Consider the following 19,687-nt stretch of genomic DNA (forward strand, 5'->3'; position numbering starts at 1 on the left):
TCAGGGTTACACTACTTACGCTGTGGCTGTGGATAAGGTGGCACCTGGGAGTGCATATGACCTGGAGCAGGAGGAAGCTGAGCTGCGGCAACATTTGGGTTAACATTTCCATGCATTAAGAAACCTGGAGGTGGAGGATTTTCTCCCTAGGAAATGAGAATATGGTAAAAGGAGGATTACATTTGGAATCAAGAATCTTACCCAATGGATTTATAATCTCCGACATGGAATTCTATTAAAAAAAACAAAAAAACTTTATTATGTCAGAAACATTGCACTTTGCACATTCTGTCTTCTTCAAAGCACACTTTCTGAGCAACACATTCTGAGTGATTTGTCAAAGATTAGACAGGTTCAAAGTAATAACTGTAATGAATCACAACAAATGCTAATAGCCTCATAAAGTAGTGTCAATGATATTTATAGTTAAGTCACCAGGGTTTTCCATCTCTACTAAATTCCATCCACTACTCCACACTTGGGAAATGTAAGTATAAATGCCATAAGGGAAGTTTGCTTCTCTTCAATTTCTGCAATGCTCCGGGGGAAAAAAACAAAGGAAAGAAGAAAAAGAAAATCTTCAGTGAAATCAGATTTAAACCATTGTTAGAACCTTGGCTGATGTTCTTCTAGCTCAAGTCAATGTAGAACAGCAGAGGAGGAGAGAGGGATAAGAAAATAAATTAACTATGCTAAAAACTGCTTCTTGCATCCTGAAAGCATTCAAATGCAATAAGGAGGCAGACAGATGGGGGTGGGGAACTTGAGAAAGGCGGGGTAGAGAATATATAACTATATATATATTTAGGTGAGCAGAGTTCTGCTCAAGGAGGAATAATGAAGGATATACCTGTGTGTCAGAGGGACAGGCTGCAGGTGGATGGCTGGGAAGGGCGGTAGGAGTTTTGTTACTCCAGGTAGTGACAGTAGGGGCAATTCTAACCTGAATTGAACAAAGAAACACCAATCACAGAAAATAAAAAATGAAAATGTTAAAAGAAGAAAAAAAACCCCAAAGGCATTAACAGCCATACATACGCAAAGCAAAGAGTAAGAGCAGCAAGACAGCATAGTCAGGCAATTGCTTTCAAGGCAGCTGGGATTCCAAAAGAAAAACACACATTCACAACAAAACAGGAGAAGGGAGGCAACAGAAAAATCAATATGGAAACCTAAATCAAAGCACAAAGAACAATGCCATTCAAGTGTGAAGAATAAGGGGGGAAAGCTAGGTCCTGTAAGTAGGGAAGGAAAGAAGACATTCTGAGAAAAAAAAAGGTAATTGAGTAAAAAAGTGATTTTGAAGCATTAATAGTATTCATGCTAGTATTAAATCTGTAAACACATTGCTGTAAGTTTCCTTTTCTGGATTTCGTTAGAGCCACAAAAATCAAATTAATCCCATATGAGGCTTAGAGTCATACAAAGAATATTAAAGAACATCCAGTTTAATCCCCACTCTTGACCACTGACAAACCCAAGGCCCAGAGGAATGAAGGGGTTTCCTGAGGTCCCTCCAACTCACTGGTAAAAGAGCTAGGATTGATTCCAAGTCTCCTGCTTCCCACGCCAGCGTCTGCTACACTCCACCGTCTTGCTAACCCTGGAGTCCAGAGGTTTTCAAATTTTTTTTTAAAGCCATCAAAATCTTTTTTTGTGAAGTAAATCTTTGTAGAAACTCTGATACATAAACAACAGCAAAGATGTGCTCGTCAAAGTGGAAGTGGAACTCCTGAGAATCTGGCCTCCCTTTTTTTGTCTCTTTAGTCCTGCCTGCAAACATTCCTTCAAAACCACAAGTCATTCTCATTCAGCACAGCATAAGCTTTAATCAAGAAAATCACTACTTAATTTACGGTTGAATTTGTTTTTCTTGTTTTAAAGTATGAGGCTGCTAAGTCAAAGTAAAACTAAAGTCTTCTGTTGTTTCATGTTTTCCCAGAAAGAGATAAACCCAACGACATAAAGAGTAAATACTCTCCTCTCCCAGCGCAGAGACCGCCTTACTACCTCAGTTCCCTGAGAGACAGTGTGGTCCAACTCAAGGTGCTTGGGAGTTCTAGTCCCACACGGCGGGGTAGGCAGTCACACAAGGCTGAACACTTCAAGTTCTCTGCCTTCAATCTCTGGTTGGCTGCTTGACCACTCCACCTCTGTTTTCCCAGCCATCCCATGATATGCCCTACCTATGTCTTAAGACTTTCCAAGTCTAGTTTAATCTCTGCAAGAGTGGGGAATTTACTGTTTTGTTTACCAATATGCCCCAAAAAGGTATAATCAAGACAGGCACTGAATAGGCTCTCAAAAATATTTGCCAAAGGAATTAAAAAACAAAACAAAACAGAGAGTACTCTAGATAGTTATGTTCAAATGTAATCTATCCTGATTAAGGACTAACCAAAAGTGTAATAGACAAAAAAAGCATGGTTTAATTTTTTTTCAGTTATTCATAAGTTTATATTTACTTTGCTGCAATGAAATGTAAGAAAGACCCTGTCAATTCTATCAGCAATTTGTTCTATTTTAAAATGGGCAGAGTACCTGCTAACTTTGTTTTCAATCAAGACCATTTATTACTTATAAAAATATACTTTTCCTTTAAGAACACGAGGGTTATCTGCTGGTCTAGAAATATAAGTTTCTATGTGAAACAGTAAAAAACAGTAAGGGCCACATTTTATGCCACTAAACGTTTGGTGATTTTAATACATAAATTAATAAAAATTATTTAATCATCTTCACATTCCCTGTGACCTACAACTTCATAAACCTTTGCTCATTCACTTTCCTAATATCCAAGTTGTCCCCCCAAAAAGTTTGTATTCTCAATACTCTTTATCGTGCAGATACAGAAGACACAGTAAACCTACACTAATAATTCAGAAAATACTCAAAAAAAATCAAAAACATTAATTTCTAAAAGTATCTTACAAAATTAACCAAATCACCCACAAAATTGTTCCTGCCGTTTTGCTTACTTACAGTTTGTTACATGAATCAAATGGTAGAAGTTTCAAGAACAGATAGATGTACATGTGTAAGGGAAGTTTGAGTAATAGAGAAATCTCCTTTGAGAGCTTAAATTAATTTATATCTAAAACATAATCTATTTGACCAGATTGAAGGGATGACTTTGAAAAACAGATCTTAAGTACCACTTTGAAGAATATAAAAAGTATAACTATTAAAACAGTACATTGTCTATCTTTATCATAGCAGACATGGTCTCTTACTAACAATGTAAAACCACCAATTTGAATAGAAAGACATAAATGTTCTTACTCAGTCTGTACCACATCACTCACATGGGGATAATATTGCTGAGGTGGAACTCTTGGCATCTGTGTGTGGCCAGCAGTTGGTCCAGGCCTGCCCTTGGACAGCTGCTGCCTCTCATAGGGAACTTTAGGCGATTCCTGCCCTGGTACAGGCTCTCCTTGTGCTCTATAAAGTCTGTCACGAAGCTGCACAATATTTGGCTATGAGAAGCAATGGAAGAAAACAAAGCAACCTGTGAGAGGTCACATAAATATATGACAGCATGTTGATTTTCTTGATTATTCATGGTATTTGTTCATATACAACAGACCTTGGCACATTAGGGTTTGACACCAAAGATCAACGATACATAGTGTAACTTATAATTTAACTGAGGCAGGGACTCGAATTACGCCCACATGGTAGCATGCAAGATCAATGTCCCTTCTCATCACTACTCTTCTGTTGTTTTCTTGTAGTTGAATAATGCTCACAAATCACAAAAGTAGTTAAAAAATATATAACTGTTTCTTTGTAGGGATAAAAAGGCCCCCAAAAAAGAATCAACTGCTACAGATGGTGATGGAAGAAAATGATCTAAGAGATAAAAAATAATTTTAAAAAATGTTTGAAATAAAATAAGATGTCAAAGACGCTTATACAGACAATTATATAGATCTATAGTATGAGTTGACCACATACATGCCCTAAGTATTGACAACAAAAAAGCAATGTTGAAATGTTTCAGCAAGAATTCCTTTTAATATCTGTAAAAATTATGTATTTCTATAAATTCATTAAAGGTTTAAAGATATCTTTTATAAACTTTTTAGCTATACTTTATTGTCTTTTATGGAGGAGAATTATGTACTATAATGCCTATCACAAAGTCTCAGGACATATTCCCCAGAAAATACTAAGGGTATAATGAGATATACAGAAGGAAGTAACATCAAAATTATGATATTTGCATAAAGAACGTTCTTTAAAGGTTCAAAGAAAAGCATGAAGAATAATGTATAGAAAATGTATGTGGTTATAAGTGGTACTGAAAACAGTTTAATTCTAATGCTAGAAGATCTAAAGGACTTAGATTAAGTTAGCTTTAAAATAAAGGGTGTTACATCTCAATATAAAAATGAGACCAAGAAGTAAAATCATATAAAACTCTTATACCAAAGTCATCAGGAAGACTGTTTCTATTCTACCTATTATTTTCATTAACAATTTGTAAAGATATGAGCTGGAGTCTACATGTAAGTGTATACAAAACCAACTGGAGAGCCATTCCTCCATAGTGCTGGTACACAGATATAAGTATTATTATTCAATGAAATTTACTGATAATTCCCTAGAACAGACAAAATACTGAAAACAATTTTAACTGAAAAAAAAAAATCCATCAAAAACAGAATAAAGTTTACAATAAAAAGTACAGAAATAAAATATTTTCAAGGCTCAAAATTAAGCTCTGTGAAACATACAGTGCAGATATAAATACCCCACCTGTGGAAAACTTTCCTCAAATCAGACCCCGACGTCCACCCATGCATGCTTCATTACGGGTTTTAGGTTTCCCTCTTCTGTGCTCCCACAGCGTCCTACTTCCATCATTGTACTCTGCACTTTTGGATTCCCATGTTTACTCGCCTGTGGTCATTTTGAGCTTGGAAACTCCCTCGGGAAAAGGATCTTGGCAATCTTGTTCATCACTGTATACTTAGTCACTTATTGAATTGAATTGAAACCAATATAGGAAAAAGCCTGAGTTTTACCGCACACCAAATAAGGACTGCATTAGGAATGTAATGTAGTTCCCTCTGCCGTGAATACTTTAAAAATATGCTCGCCCACAGACAGTATCAGAGTGAAATGGCATATAGAATGATATTCTTTGTTAATATCTGGGATGGAACTTATAAGAATTTTAAAATTATGACCCACTAGTTTGATTAAGTATTAAGTATTAACATTTATAGCTTTTCAACATAGATGATTTCTACAAAGGACCTTGTACACAAATTTAGCATTTGGCTTAAGAAACAAATTTTCCCATGTATTTTCCTCAAAAATCATGCCCCTCTGTACAAAGGGATCTATCATATTACAACAGCATCCTCTCTCTTTGACACAGCCTAGATACACCTAAAACGATCCTTAAAGAATTTCAACTGTTCCAAAACATTCCACGTACTAGTACATTATGTTTAATACTGAGTGTTATCTACTGGACTCACCTTTCTCATACATTAAATGAAGAAAAATGACCAATTGTAATTACCTGGTTGGTGTTTTCAGGAAGAAAAGCCAAGGCTGCAGCAATACTGCCCTGGGCTGCCAACAAATTGGCATATTGACTCATCTTCTCAGCCAAAAGAACTCCTACAGTATTAGTGTCCATGGCTTGGGTAAGTTGTACAGCTTTGCGTAGGATGACAACTTTCTCAATCAGATCCTAAATGAAAAAAAGAAGGGAGAATCAAGGCAAAACAAAGATACCAAGATGTGTATGACAGGAAGCAGGAAAAGATAGTTATTAAGATTTCCAAAACCTACTAAAAGTACAGTCTCTTAGAAAGGTCTGGCATAGTTGACTACCATTTAGGTAACTGAAAAAAGTAAGGAGGAAGAAGGTCTCTTACTCATGGATATGGCATAAGTTACCACCTTCTCCTAAACATCTTTAAACCGACAGACACTTCTGAGCTACAATAGGCATATATCCAAAGAGAAAGTGATAGGCAGATGTCCAAAGGCAGAAACTTGGGATCCAGCAGGTACAGGAGAAACTAGGATGAAAACATCATACTATCTGTATTATAAAAATAGTACTCCTATGATGTGACCTCCAAACGGGCTTACTATTTCAACCCAAAGTTTCTTATGTTGCTCTTCAATACCAATTCTTTCAACAATGGGGAACTATGCTTCAGGTATAAAGCACAAGAATATTCTACTTATCCACCTTTCATAAGTACACAAATCCAGAAGTGTGAACCAACTGTGTTTTCTCTCAAAGCACTTAAAAAGAAAAACCTTCATTTCCTCCCAGATTTTCAGTTTCAACAGAGTGATCTTTAAAGCAACAACTCTAATGAGAAAACCTCTTTCCAGAGAGAAAAATAAATATTAGAGTGAAATATCATTAGACTCTGATTAAATGCTTAGGAAAAAAAATCTAAATATATAAGTTCTCAGTGCCTGAGAATTGTCCCCACATTTTTTGCTTCCTCTCTTGCCTGTGTATTGGTGCTTCATGGGATTCCACTGACCTCTTACTTTCATTTTCCCTTAACCATGGAGATTCTCTACTGGTACTGGGGCTGCCCCCCATTCCTAACCCATTGCTTCTTTCTTTGACCAAGGCAGACAGGGTCACTGGAGGCAGCGAGAGGAAATGAGGAAAAAGAGGCAAGGCCAAGGGTTATTTGCATACTCGGGCCACCTACTTCCCCCAGTCAACTACCAAATCACAACCCTGATCTCACAGTTGCAACCCCTTTTAACTATCCCACCATCTCTAATTTTGTCCCTCCAAATACAGCTATAAATACACATAATTATCTAGCAAAAGAACTTCTAAAATGTAAATAAGTGAGGGTGAAAGCTATGAACTTCTGGAACAAATCAATTCCTAGACTATAAGTAGGGAGAAAGACAACAACACTAAAAAGGAAGCACCCTTTATTTCAAAGATACTAACCTGAAGAGATAAAGGGTTGCTTCCATCTTGAGCTTTAGTCCAACAGGCAACTAGTTTCTCTACATTCCCTGCACAAATATAGCAGAGACATGCCTGAGTCTGCAAGAGGCTATCACCTTCACTTTCAAGCCTGGTTCCCAAGAGATCTACAGAAAAAGAGGAAAACAAAGTAAGATTATTCTCACTGTAATCTGTATATGAGGTCATGAGCAGCCCAATAATATTTTCAGAACTATGGATTAAAATTCACAATCAATGAGTAGTAGGTAGAAACAAAATTATTGTCATGTAAATATTTGTTAAATGAATGAAAGCGTGTGACAAACTGTATATAATAACTTCACAAAATTCTATTCCTGGCTATAGAATGGATTTTCATTAATTATATTGGAAAAAACAATAAATGGAAACAATATTTGTACAGGAATCCTTACAGAAAATATTTAATTCCATTTCATTACATCAGATGCTTTTGTAAGCAGTGGTCTAAAATATGGCACATTTTGAATAAACGTCAATGGTAGCTAGGATTACTATAAACTATAATAACAAAATTAATCTGGTAAATTTCATATTCTTATAATTCTTTCAAGGTAATAAATTGTTTTTTGTTCTTATACTAGCAGTTTAAAGCTTTTGTTCTTGCAAATAATAAATATTATTCCTTAGCCATCAGTTTAGTCATGACCTTTAACAGTAATTTCTACTCAAATGTTGTAATTATTAATTTTATCAACATAACACTGAGAGCTGATTATGTGCCATTTTACTATGAACAGACTAATGCTTAGAAAGCAATTTTTTACTAGATCATACAGCTAGCAATTGGCAGAGGCAAGATTCCAAGTTTGGTCCGTCTGAAACCAAAATCATTAAATAGTATTATTAAAAATATGACTAGGTGTGGAGAAGTTATGTAGTTAATAATTCTGAGAGAAGCATGCAAATGAGAACTTCTTTTTCTTTCTTTTTAAAATTATTTTTCAATTAAAGTTGACATTCAATAGCATTTTATATTACTTTCAGGTGTACAGCATAGTGGTTAGACATTTACATAATTTACGAAGTGATTCCGCAATTAGTCTAGTACCCATCTGGCACTATACATACTTGTTACAAGAACTGCTTTTTCTTATTTGTGATTGGTAGGTTTACAAAAATTTCTAATAATATCTGTCAATTTTATTTACAATGCACCATGCCATAAAGCTTGTTTTCTTACCACAAAGGGCTGAAAACTCATCAAGTTTAGCATAAGTCAATACTGCAGCTAAAGCCTCTCTCCAATTTTTAAGGTCACAAGACTCAACAATCTCTTTCCAGTTCTTCATCACCACTGCAGTAATTAGCTTGAGAATGGAAAACAAAGAGAGAATTAAAAGCCTTTGGTATATTAATAAAAATTAACTCTAAATCGTATCTTTCAAAACAATTATTATTCACAGTATTTCATGCAGAATAAAGCAGCAGCAAAATGAAGTATTTCCTTGAACCAACTGACATACATAGAAGGTTATTATTTTTTCTAAAAAAAAAAAATAATCACACAGGCTCAAATTAACTCTTATAAAAATTCTCTAAAAAAAATTACAGGACCGATCTGGTGGCTCAGATGGTTGAAGTACCGTGCTCCTAACACCCATATGGGCCAGTGAGCTGCGCCCTCTACAGCTAAGATTGTGAACACGGCTCTCCCTGGAGCTGGATTGCCATGAGCAGCCGGAGGTTGGCGTCTGCTGCCGCGGGGCTGCTGTGAGCTGCCATGGGCTACCGTGTGCCGCCATGAGTGGCTGGTGGCCAGCGTGAGTGGCCTGCAGCCATCATAAGCAGCTGGCAGCTGGCGAGAGCTGCCCTGAGCTGCTGTGAGCGGCCGACCGACGCCTGGCGACCAACTGCCTCAGCCTGGGGGGAGCGTAAGATTCATAATAACCAGCATGGGCCAGGGAGCTGTGTCCTACACAAGTAGACTGAGAAACAACGGCTTGAATCGTGAGGTGGGGGAGGGAGGTGGAAGAAAGGGGAAAAAAATTACACAAATATGTTAATACTTATAAAACGCTGAGAAGGAAAAATAGTGTTATCAAAACATTTAACAGGTCTGATGGACTAGGGAAATTTTTCTGAGCATACAGACACTTGAGATATGAAGTCAGATTAACTTCATCATTAAGAAGGAAAAAAAAACATGCCAGGCAAGGGAACACTAGGTGCAAAATACATGGAGTGTGTGAGGAACTGAAAGGCAGCTAATGTGATTAACAGGTAACAGAAGAGGAAGTGACATGAGACAAGGCTGGGGAGACTGAAGCAACCAATGCTGTAAAGACTGAACACTGGGATGACTTTTAAGGAAAGAACTTAGTAACATCAAGCTGGAGCTTAAAAATGTTCAGATTCTCTGCACCAGAAATTCCTTTCTTAGGACTATAGCCTCATTAGACAATTAGAAATTTGAAAAAAAATCTTTAGGCACAAGAATGTTTATCACCGAAATCTGTATTAGAAATGTGTTAGAAACTACCTAAATACCCCCAAATAAAAGAAATAACATATCCTTGCTATATATTATAGAGCAATTAACATTTTTTGTAAGAAATTTTAATGATACGGGAAAATGTATGTAATTAGTGAAAATATCTATCAGCAAAACCACACATATGTGATCTTGATATTGTTTTTTAAAGTTCTACAAATATACAGAAAGAGTATGATAGAATGGAACCAATCTGAGATTAAGAGGTACAAATCTGATGGAAGAACTAAGGGGTATTAAATTTTTATCTTTAAAATTTTCTATGTTCTAACTTTTCTGCAATAAAAAATATGAAAAACATTTTTCATTTTAAAAATTATATTTCCAAAAAACAAAAACTGGAATAATCACACCAAATTATCAACAATAACTATTTCTGGGTCAAGGAATTACCGGTGGGTCTTTTTGTTCTTTACTGTTCTTTACTGTTCTGCATTCTGCATTGTTTCTGTAGAATAAGAGTGTACTGCTTTTACAACCAGATAAATGTTATTGTTTGCTTATTTATTTTTAAAGTAACATACCCTGGTAATTTTGCTTTGGGATTTTGCAAAGTATTTTTTCTGGGTTGAAGCCAAAAGTTCTTGTCCACCTGCTATGGCCAATATAATGGCATCAGCCATACGGTTATCATGTAAACAAAGGTCAACAGCACTCTCAAAGTTACCCATCAGCAAAGCCTGAGTAATTAAACCATCAATATCTGTAATAAGAAAATAATACACCCAAGTTAAATAAAGTTTTTTGTTACAAGAAAAAATACTACACACACAAATGTTTACAGGTACATAAAAAGAAAAAAATTCTAATTTCTGAATATTAGTGGTGATTAATTTCTAACACAAACTTCTCAGATACATGGAAATGTACTGAGATGCGTATACAAGTAAAATCAAGTAAGATAACACATTTTCCCAACTGCTTAAGCTAGAATAACAAAGATCATTATACAGTTTCTATCACATAGGTGTCAGAACATTCCACCATTTTCAAGATACTGATTACATATACTAAATGATAACTGTGTTCTTCTTTTCAACCCTCTACCACTTGTGACAAAAACATTTCTAACTTAAACATAGGAACTATTTGCTTTCACATGGTTAAAAATAAAATTAGAAATCAAAACCAATAGGTACTTACCCCCACTGATGGAGAGGTTAAATGTTCCTCCCACTGACGGTAGAAATTCAGATTCTTGTTTCTCCTCTTTAATGCGCTAAAGAGACAGAAAAGGCAACCATTTAGCCAGAATAAAACTGTGGAATAATTTACTGGCAAAACAAAATTTATATATGACTATTCACCTACTGACTAGATGACATGCAAAATTAATCCAGAAAAGTTCTCAGATCTAAGTTTACACTAAGATCTATAATCTTCCGAAGAATTAACTCCTATTATACAATCATAAATAAAATCCAAGATCATCAGGAATAACATTAAACAAACTTAAGTGTACATATCTATTACTGGTAGCTCAGAAGTTTTGAAGCTGAAGAATCTTTGTTTTCTTAGATACCTCAACTAAGAATAGCTTGAAAAGAAATACACAAAATGTTTTTAATTATACCATCCTTAGATATTAAAACAACTCTGCTTCTACACATCTAAAAATTTCTGTCCCCTAGGTTTAAGGGTTTTTTTTGTTTGTTTGGTTGAATTTGTCATGAAATAATCACTTGGTGCCTAACATAAATGCAATATAAACAGATTGTTTATGAATGTACTACTAGTATAGATTTTGAGTTCTCTTCAGTTGGTCAAACCCGGAACGGCAGATTAGCCTGGTATAAATATACACAGTTCTGCTATAAATTTCTGAGACAACTTGCAAGACTGAGTATAAATAAATTCAGTATTTTCTTTCGTTAGAAGAAAGGAAATATAATGGAGGCATATTGCTGACAAATACTTTAAATGCCTTCTCTTCTACACATAAAAATTCAAAAAAAGAAAAAGAGATTACTGAGAAAAATTAAAAAAAAAACACAGCTGTCTTGCATGAGGCAAAATACCTATCTTCTGCACTTGTGTTACCTACACATCTGAATGTAAAAGTGCCTAGCATTCAAAGTCAGGGGCATTTTTGGATTGGGTAATTTTAGTGCAGAGCACAGCATAGCATCATATGTAAATGCTTAATTAGTTACTACTATTACAGAAGAATAACCATAACCTTAATTCTTTCCCCAACTAAAGAGAAGCATTTTAGAATTTAAAACTCGAACAAAAAAAATTTCATAATTTAAGTTATCCACTTTAAAGAATAAATCAGATTATTCACTAAGAAACTTACCAAAAAACCCTCTTCTTTCTTTTAACTCAGTTTTTCAAATTTGCGTTATAAAAACAATAAACCTTTACTTATGGACTTCTAAAGTATACATCAAGCCAAAAAATGCACAATTAATTATGTTTTGAGTATCTTTAACATATAATCTACCATTTTAATAAACATATAGCTTCAGAAAGATAAAGGGGAAGATGTTACCCCCCCAAACAAAATTTTTTCAAACACTCTGAAAGTATCCATTGACAACTACTGTTTAAATATATATTGTTTTTATCTATTAATTCATCTATTAATCCAAATGGTCGTCTATTTGATAATATATAGATAATGTCGTTGCACATAAGTGAAAGTACATTTCTTTAATGTATCCTATAATTTTGTCTAGGTAGTCCCAAAATTACCATATTTTGCCGTGTATAATGTGCTCTAGTGTATAATGTGCACCCACATTTTGGGCCCAAACTTTCAGGGAAAAAATCTTTTGTTTTAATTTTTTTCATTCAAATTTTTATTTGTTTACATTTAGGTACTTGTTTTTTGTATTGTAGCATTTATTTTTTTAACATATTATGGTACAAGACAATTACAAAACACAAAAACAGACACAAAGTACAAGAAATTTTATATAGGCGCCAGCCCAGTGACTCAGGAGGTTGGAGCTCCGTGCTCCTAATGCCGAAGGCTGTGGTTCGATTTGCACATGGGCCAGTGGGCTCTCAGCCACACGGCTGCTGGTTCAACTCCTTGACTCCCGCAAGGGATGGTGGGCTCCACCCCCTGCAACTAACAACGGCAACTGGACTTGGAGCTGAGCTATGCCCTCCACAACTAAGATTGAAAGGATAACTTGACTTGGAAAAAGTCCTGGAAGCACACACTGTTCCCCAATAAAAACAGTCCTGTTCCCCTTCCCCAATAAAATCTTGAAAAAAGAAGTTGTATGTACTGGTAACAAACTTAAGATAATTACACATCATAGACGCCCAGGAACTCTTCGTCATTGCAAGTTTGCCGTAAGTTCTACAACACCGATTGTCGTGTTCCAGGGTATTATTTTACATATGGATATTGTTATAGATTTCTAGAGTTACACTTTAAACTCATAAGCATAAATAAAAGAATTAAAAACATTTATATAAATACAGAATTAGTACTACCCATGTATAATGTGCACCTTTATTTTTCCCTCACAAATTGGGGCAAAAAAGTGTGCATTATTCATGGCAAAATATGGTAGTTCAAATTTTTTGTAAGATTTTACTCATATCCTTTATTCTCAAGTTGAATAAATGCTAGAAGACCCACTTCTAAGAAAAATGTTTTTTATATAATCATCTTGTAATAGTCTAAATTTATTGATGAATTATGTGTATAACTTAGTAAAAGGCTGCAAGAAACATTCCATAGTTTGGATATCCCCATGTCACAAAGAACAGTTAAAAAGTCAAAGATGAGATAAGAAACAATAACCTGTGGATTAATTTTCCAAGATGAAATATAATTAGAAAGCAAGAAAAGTATTTCCAGAATTATTTATTAGTGGTTAAAAAAAAAAGAAATTTAAAAGCAAAAAAATTAATGATACAACTCCGTGTTCAAAGACTCTTAACCTTTTCACTGTGTTAATTGATTTCAAGTTTGTTCTCCAAAATGTGTCAAAAATCCACAGAAAGCAATTACAATATTTATGTTTTTAAGCAAATAAAGCGAAGGTGCTACGTTATTAAAATAAATGATTAAAGTATAAAAATGTCCTATTGTTATTCATTCTTGAAAAACACAAACACATAGAAAAATGTACATCTGCTTTCCTAAACTTCCTTTCTGGAACACTGAGCTCATGGGGTAAAGTCGAATGCCGCACTCAGAGGCATGGAAACATCATTCGACTATAGATGAACGTCGCAGTGAAAATGTTAAAACTAGTTATAAAAACTGTCAACTAAGATTCAGAACACATTTATAGTAAATCATGACAATCTGTTTATGTAGTGAAGTATTCTTTACTTGGATTCAAAGTCCAAGAGACTTATTCAGAAGCCTATGCTACTGACAGTGGGCCCTGAATATTAAAGTGCCAAGAAAAAGACATTAGCTTTAGATGCAATACAATACAGATTTCTGAATAATTTTTCTTTTCAGATTGACATCATGATATCCATCTGACCAAACTAAGTCAATCTAACATCTACTGTTAATTTTAAACCATGTAATCCAGAAGCTAGGTTAAAACACTAAAGATTTCAGAGATGATACTTCTGTCAAACTAATAAACAGACTCCTGCCCTAAACATCTCAAAGAAAACATATACTCCAACTTTATTTTGGAACAAGTAGTCAAGAAAATTTTCCGTATTTCAGTGTGAGATCAACAATTATCACATAATTTCAAATGAAATTAAAAATGAAAAAAATAAGTACCTCTCCCAAGAGCTGCTCTTCAGCAGCAGGGCTCTCCTTCCCATCACTCTGTGCTACTTGGTCAGAGTCTTTAAGAGCCTTTGGTACACAAAACAATTACAGAGGAAGTTGAAGAATGTAGCATTAACAGGTTATTAGTGAACAAGGAAGACAAAAGACCCAATAAACAACATTCAGAGCTAGTTTAATCATAAGAAGCAACACCAAATAAATTTACATGAGAAACACCATTAGAAGAAAAGCAAAGACCCATTACTGCTGAAACCTTCTCTTTCTTTCCTACCAAATGTCCCTCAGCAACAAAGATCTTAATTTGAAATATCTGAGCAGTCATTAATTTTATTTTTCCCCCTTTGGGAAATTCAAATTCCGACAAGAGAAAGGAATGCTCTAACAGCTAAATTTACACCATTTTTAAATGATATAAATTATTATTTATATCTTATTAAAATATCTACAATCAGCACTTATTTTATACCATAAAGCAATAAAACAGACAAATTTTCTTAAATGATATTTCCTTCTTTGTTATCACCTAAACCAAAATTTCAGAAAGTAGCTATTTTTAAAGGCCTTCTTACCATATCTGGTCCATCCACTTTGTTCAAGGCCAAAGCAATCTGCAATAAAAACAACAACTCACCTACTAAATGGAATTCTAGTTCAAGGTATATAGCAAATGTTCACGTCTTACTCCATTCTCATTGGCAAAAATCCACAAAATTTCAGATCAGGAATAGTATGTTTAAGAAAAAAAAATCTGTGCAGAATTCTCAATGGTTCTAGTTTCAATCACATGGAATTGCGCTGCTCACCGGGCATCTCACTGTTACTCAATCACAAAATTAATCTCACAACAATCTAGTGTCCTTCTACTTTGTTTTAAATAAAACAACTACAATTAATTTTTAAAAATGTTTCTTCAGGTACCCACAATGGAAAGAACTGCGGAGGTATTTTGACAATCAAATTCTATTTCCTCATTTTTCGCTATTTAGTATGCAGTAAAACTTTCATATTAATCTCTTACAAACCTAAAAAAGTTATAGCATCAAGAAGTTTAGACTAACAATAAAGTTTAATATAAAATTCTAAAGGAGTGAAAAAGACACATAGCCAGTAAGCAGTGGGGCTGTTATGTGACCTCAAGTCTGTCTGACATCACAGGGGCACTAATCTTCCACGTGCTTGGCCCGACAGAGTGTGCAGTGTCCAACCTGTACCATGTTTGCAGTAATCCTGCAATGCTACAGAAAACTTTAGTCATTTTCAAAGAATAACAAGAGCTAATGTAAATTACACAAAGAATCTATAATATTTCCTTCAAGGTCTCCAAAGTCAGACTATTTTTACTGCTGTTCATGTCAACACTGTGGAATAATTAAGATACTCTTTGAGAAGAAAACTATAAAACTGGAATATAACTTCCTCTTTTTAAAAAGGAATCTTTTTTTTTTTTTAAGTTAAAATGTTAAGTAAATCACTTGGACTTTTTCAATTCAACTGGAATTTTTTATTCAGGTTCAGTGCAATAAATAGCCCTTATTCCAAAATAGTTACTAGTTATTTGTTAGCTGAACCAACTCAATACACAGCTTGGGAACTGTAGTCTAAAGGCATAAACACCCAGGGTAGAAAATGTGATAGCTTCAAATAGTACCCTTTTTTTAATCTCTTATGTAATGAACATGGGATGATCTCTAACAGTTACCCCCCCCCCTCTTCCCCCAGGGCCATCAGTTACACACCCTTAAAATCTGTGTTTCCAGTGTTTGAGATTCACCGCCTCTCATCTTTCAAGTCCCAATTCTCCCTGACACAGCTCTTTAAATTAAGTTTGAATTGAAGGTGGTTCTGGCAGCTTCTAAATCTAGGTATAACACGGAGTTTCACATTTTACAATATGTATTCAAAACTTTGGCAACCTGGGTGGCTGGATGGCTCAGCTGGTTAGAGCACAAGCTCTGAACGACAGGGTGGCCGGTTCGATTCCCACATGGGCCAGTGAGGTGCGCCCTCCACAACTAGATTGAGCTGCAGCTGAGCTTCCGGAAGGGTGGCCTGATGGCTCAGTTGGTTAGAGCATGAGCTCTCAATAAGGTTGCCGATTCAATTCCCACAGGGATGGTGGGCTGAGCCCTCTGCAACTAACGACTGAAAATGGCAACTGGACTTGGAGCTGTACTGCGCCCTCCACAACTAGACTGAAGAACAACTGCTTGGAGAAACACACTGTTCCCCAATATTCCCCAATAAAATTTATTTTAAAAAAAAACTTTGGCAACAAAACACATTCTTACTAAATGTTTATTGAATAATTTGATATAATCTGTATAGAACTTTATTTTTAAAAAGAAACCTATACAACATAAATATCTTACTTGTATAAATAAGCACAATCTTTCAACTTTTCCAAAACTTTACCTTCTTTCCTAGGGCTTCTTTTCTGTATCCTAGAAGTTCAAGGTATTTTCCACGAGAGTCATCCTCAAAGTTTACCTTTAAAAAAAACACATTCTTGAAACAAAGACCTGCATATAAGCCTAATTTTTAAATAATTGATCAAATTTCAAGTAGAATTATTAAAAATTTCTAAAGTCTACCATGTCAACTAGAAGGTTCACTGTAAGAAAGAATCTAAAGAACAGTTTTTTAAAAAAGTCATTTTTTAATAGTAAGTATACTAGTAATTACCGTGGTTGAATAAAGCTTACTTTTAAACTATAATTTTTGTAAATATAAACTAACTCACGTCCAAAGGTTATATGAATGCAAAACTCACACTATGTGGAACATTCAGTCTTAAAACTCTTTTCCAAAATTAATGCTTAATTACAAAAAAGAAAAATAAACTCCGTAATTTTAGAATTTAACCTTATTGTATTCAAGATCTCTTTTCTTTGGAAAATTCAGTATCAAGAAACAGACATTCCAGTGGAGGTCAATCAGAAAATTCTATTTGTTATTCTACTGTCATAAATACAATTCAGTAAAAAGGATGAGAAATGGCTCCAACCTCTCTCCCCTATATCTCTTCCATCTTTCCTCATTTTCTGTAACTGGACCGACTGCAGAAATTAAATATTGTATTTTTTATTATACTTACACTTTTATTACACTAAGCTCTATGTTTAATTTTAAAATAAGCCTGGTGAATATTACATCTCTCTCATTTAAATACATTATATTGTTTTTTACTTATTAAAAAAGGCTTTTCAAAGCAGACATAAAAAGTTAGATCAGTGCTCTTTGTAAGTTTTGATTTCATCCTGAGGTTCCTGTACCCACATTCTTCCAATTGTTTCTTTAATAGGAAAACAAATTTAGAAATTTAGGATATAATGGGAAGTTAAATTTGCAGATAATGAAATAGAATTGTTTTAACACCAACTTTACCTTCAAAAAGGACCACACATTTTTTTCAAACTCCGTCTGAGAAGCATCAATTTTTTTCTGACAATAATTGACAAATCCCTGTGACTGCACGACCTGCTGAAGCTGGTCCGATCGGCTGAGGAATTCCTTTTCTGTTACAACCTGACTGATGAACACGTGCTGGGGCTGCTGCTGCTGCTGTTCAGCTCCTTGCTGAGACTGCATTCTGACATACTCAAAGGTAACCAGTTTGCCTCCAAACTATAAAAGAACAAATTAATAAAATCAATTTGAATCACAATGCCATAGTCAGAGAATCTGCTTATTGTAAACATGCTAATGGTAAAAACTGTGGCCTAAATATATACCACTTTGGATAAAATTAGCTGACACACTCTCCCATATGCCCAGTCTGACTGCAGCCTTCTACTTCACACCACCCACCTTCTAGATAAAATGTACTACTCACTATGCCCCACAATTTCTCACCTCTTTGATTTTACTAACTTCCACACACTCAATGCTCTTTTTCTACAAGTCCTATCACTTCTTCCATTCCAGATGCTGCAGTGCATAATCTAGCTCTTTCAATTCAACTATTAGCTACATGTATTTGCTTCTCCTTCTAAGTTTTAAAGGGTGGCAGAATATGCCACTCTTTTAAAATATGCCATTTAGCATAATGACTATTTTGAGCTTTTAAAGACTACCTGAAAATGAGCAGGAGCAAGAAAGGTACGCTAATCTCTTTTCCTCCTGAAAGCAGGAGATGAAACTCCCATGTGAGAGCTGCTCTCCCTATATCCGGAGGAAAGAAACATTCTTATCACCAGAGATGGGAATAAAGGCTGAGCAAACTCTATGCAAACAGAACTGGTTAAATAACAATTTTCTCCCTTTAGTTTTTCTATATATTTTAGTTACTTTTCTACAATTGTCATTTGTTCAACCTAGTATATAAACACTTAGGATTTGCCACTTCTTTGGGTTTTCACTTTCCTGTGGGGCCCCTCTCTGATGCACATGTAAATATCTGAATGCTTTTCTCCTGTTAATCTGCCTTATGTCAATTTAATTCTCAGGCCCAGCCAAAAACTTTAGGAGGATAGATGCAAAGTTCTGACTCCCTTCATTTAGAAAAGCTCTGCATCTACTTTACTCTTGTATCTCCTACAGTTCGCAATGTCTGCCCTGTAATAGCAAGCAGACAGTTAATGTCTGATTAATATATCCATGAAAATCAATATAGGTAAAAAAAAAACCAACAACAACACAGCACCAAATTTGGTTCTTTCTACTCGGTAATTTTTGTATTATTATGGTCTTTGCATAAACTTATTAAATGTTTAATACACTCAAAACATTTGTTATGGCATGCATTGTAGAAATACGAGACATAAGAAAACAAAACTACTATCCTTAAGAAAGTTAACATGAACACAAGACTGGATTCAACACACACAGGTAAGTGCCAAATGAGGTGCAGATAATATCACACATGGTATGGAACTTCACAGAAGGGCAAAACCACTGGGTTTCTCCAAGTTCTAGGGAAGTTTGGGAAAACTGAACTCACAAGAAAGACCTAACCTGAGTTTTACAAGATTATTGCACACAAATGTTCACTGCAGCATTATACATAGTAGCCAAGAGGTAGAAACAACCTAAAAGTGCACTGATAGAGGAATGGATAAAGAAAATGTAATAAAGAAAATTATATGTATTCCATTGTGGATGGAATATATTATGGACATTATGCTAAGTGAAATAAGGCAATCACAAAAAGATAAATACTCTATGATTCCATCTATGAGTTACCTTAAATAGTCAAAGTCAAAGAAACAGAAAGCAGAATGTGATTACCAGGAGCTAGAGGAGGGGAAATAGGCAGTTGTTCAATAGGTATTGAGTTTCAGTTTTACAAGATTTAAAAGTTTGAGAGATTTGTTGCACAACAATATGCATATAGTTAACGTACTGTACACTTAAAAATGATTAAGATGGTAAATTTCATGCTACATGTTTTCACCATAAAAAAAAGCAAAAAAATTGGCAATTTGAAAAAAAGCTAGAAGGGAAGAAAAGAAGGACAAAAAAGAAA

At 34.8% G+C, this 19,687-nt stretch overlaps 1 protein-coding gene across 18 annotated transcripts in view; it reads right to left on the bottom strand.

The window, feature by feature from the left end:
* The window catches only part of SEC31A (SEC31 homolog A, COPII coat complex component), a 66,187-nt gene that overhangs the window by 19,400 nt on the left and 27,100 nt on the right, over positions 1-19,687 (bottom strand). For 10 of the 18 annotated variants that reach the window (XM_081054827.1, XM_081054825.1, XM_081054819.1 and 7 more), the window contains exons 11-21: positions 17,608-17,847; positions 16,636-16,710; positions 14,793-14,831; positions 14,212-14,289; positions 10,638-10,713; positions 10,019-10,197; positions 8,184-8,310; positions 6,962-7,107; positions 5,540-5,713; positions 3,306-3,479; positions 20-146 (exon numbers count right to left, since the gene is read on the bottom strand). In XM_081054827.1, the coding sequence (XP_080910953.1) occupies positions 20-146; positions 3,306-3,479; positions 5,540-5,713; positions 6,962-7,107; positions 8,184-8,310; positions 10,019-10,197; positions 10,638-10,713; positions 14,212-14,289; positions 14,793-14,831; positions 16,636-16,710; positions 17,608-17,847 (1,435 nt within the window). Of the gene's footprint in view, positions 1-19; positions 147-850; positions 944-3,305; positions 3,480-5,539; positions 5,714-6,961; positions 7,108-8,183; positions 8,311-10,018; positions 10,198-10,637; positions 10,714-14,211; positions 14,290-14,792; positions 14,832-16,635; positions 16,711-17,607; positions 17,848-19,687 lie in introns of all 18 variants that reach the window. The other 8 variants (XM_081054821.1, XM_081054817.1, XM_081054815.1 and 5 more) reach the window with 2 other exon arrangements.

Source organism: Rhinolophus hipposideros (assembly GCF_964194185.1).
Source record: "Rhinolophus hipposideros genome assembly, chromosome: 1".
NCBI classification, from domain to species: Eukaryota; Metazoa; Chordata; class Mammalia; order Chiroptera; family Rhinolophidae; genus Rhinolophus; species Rhinolophus hipposideros.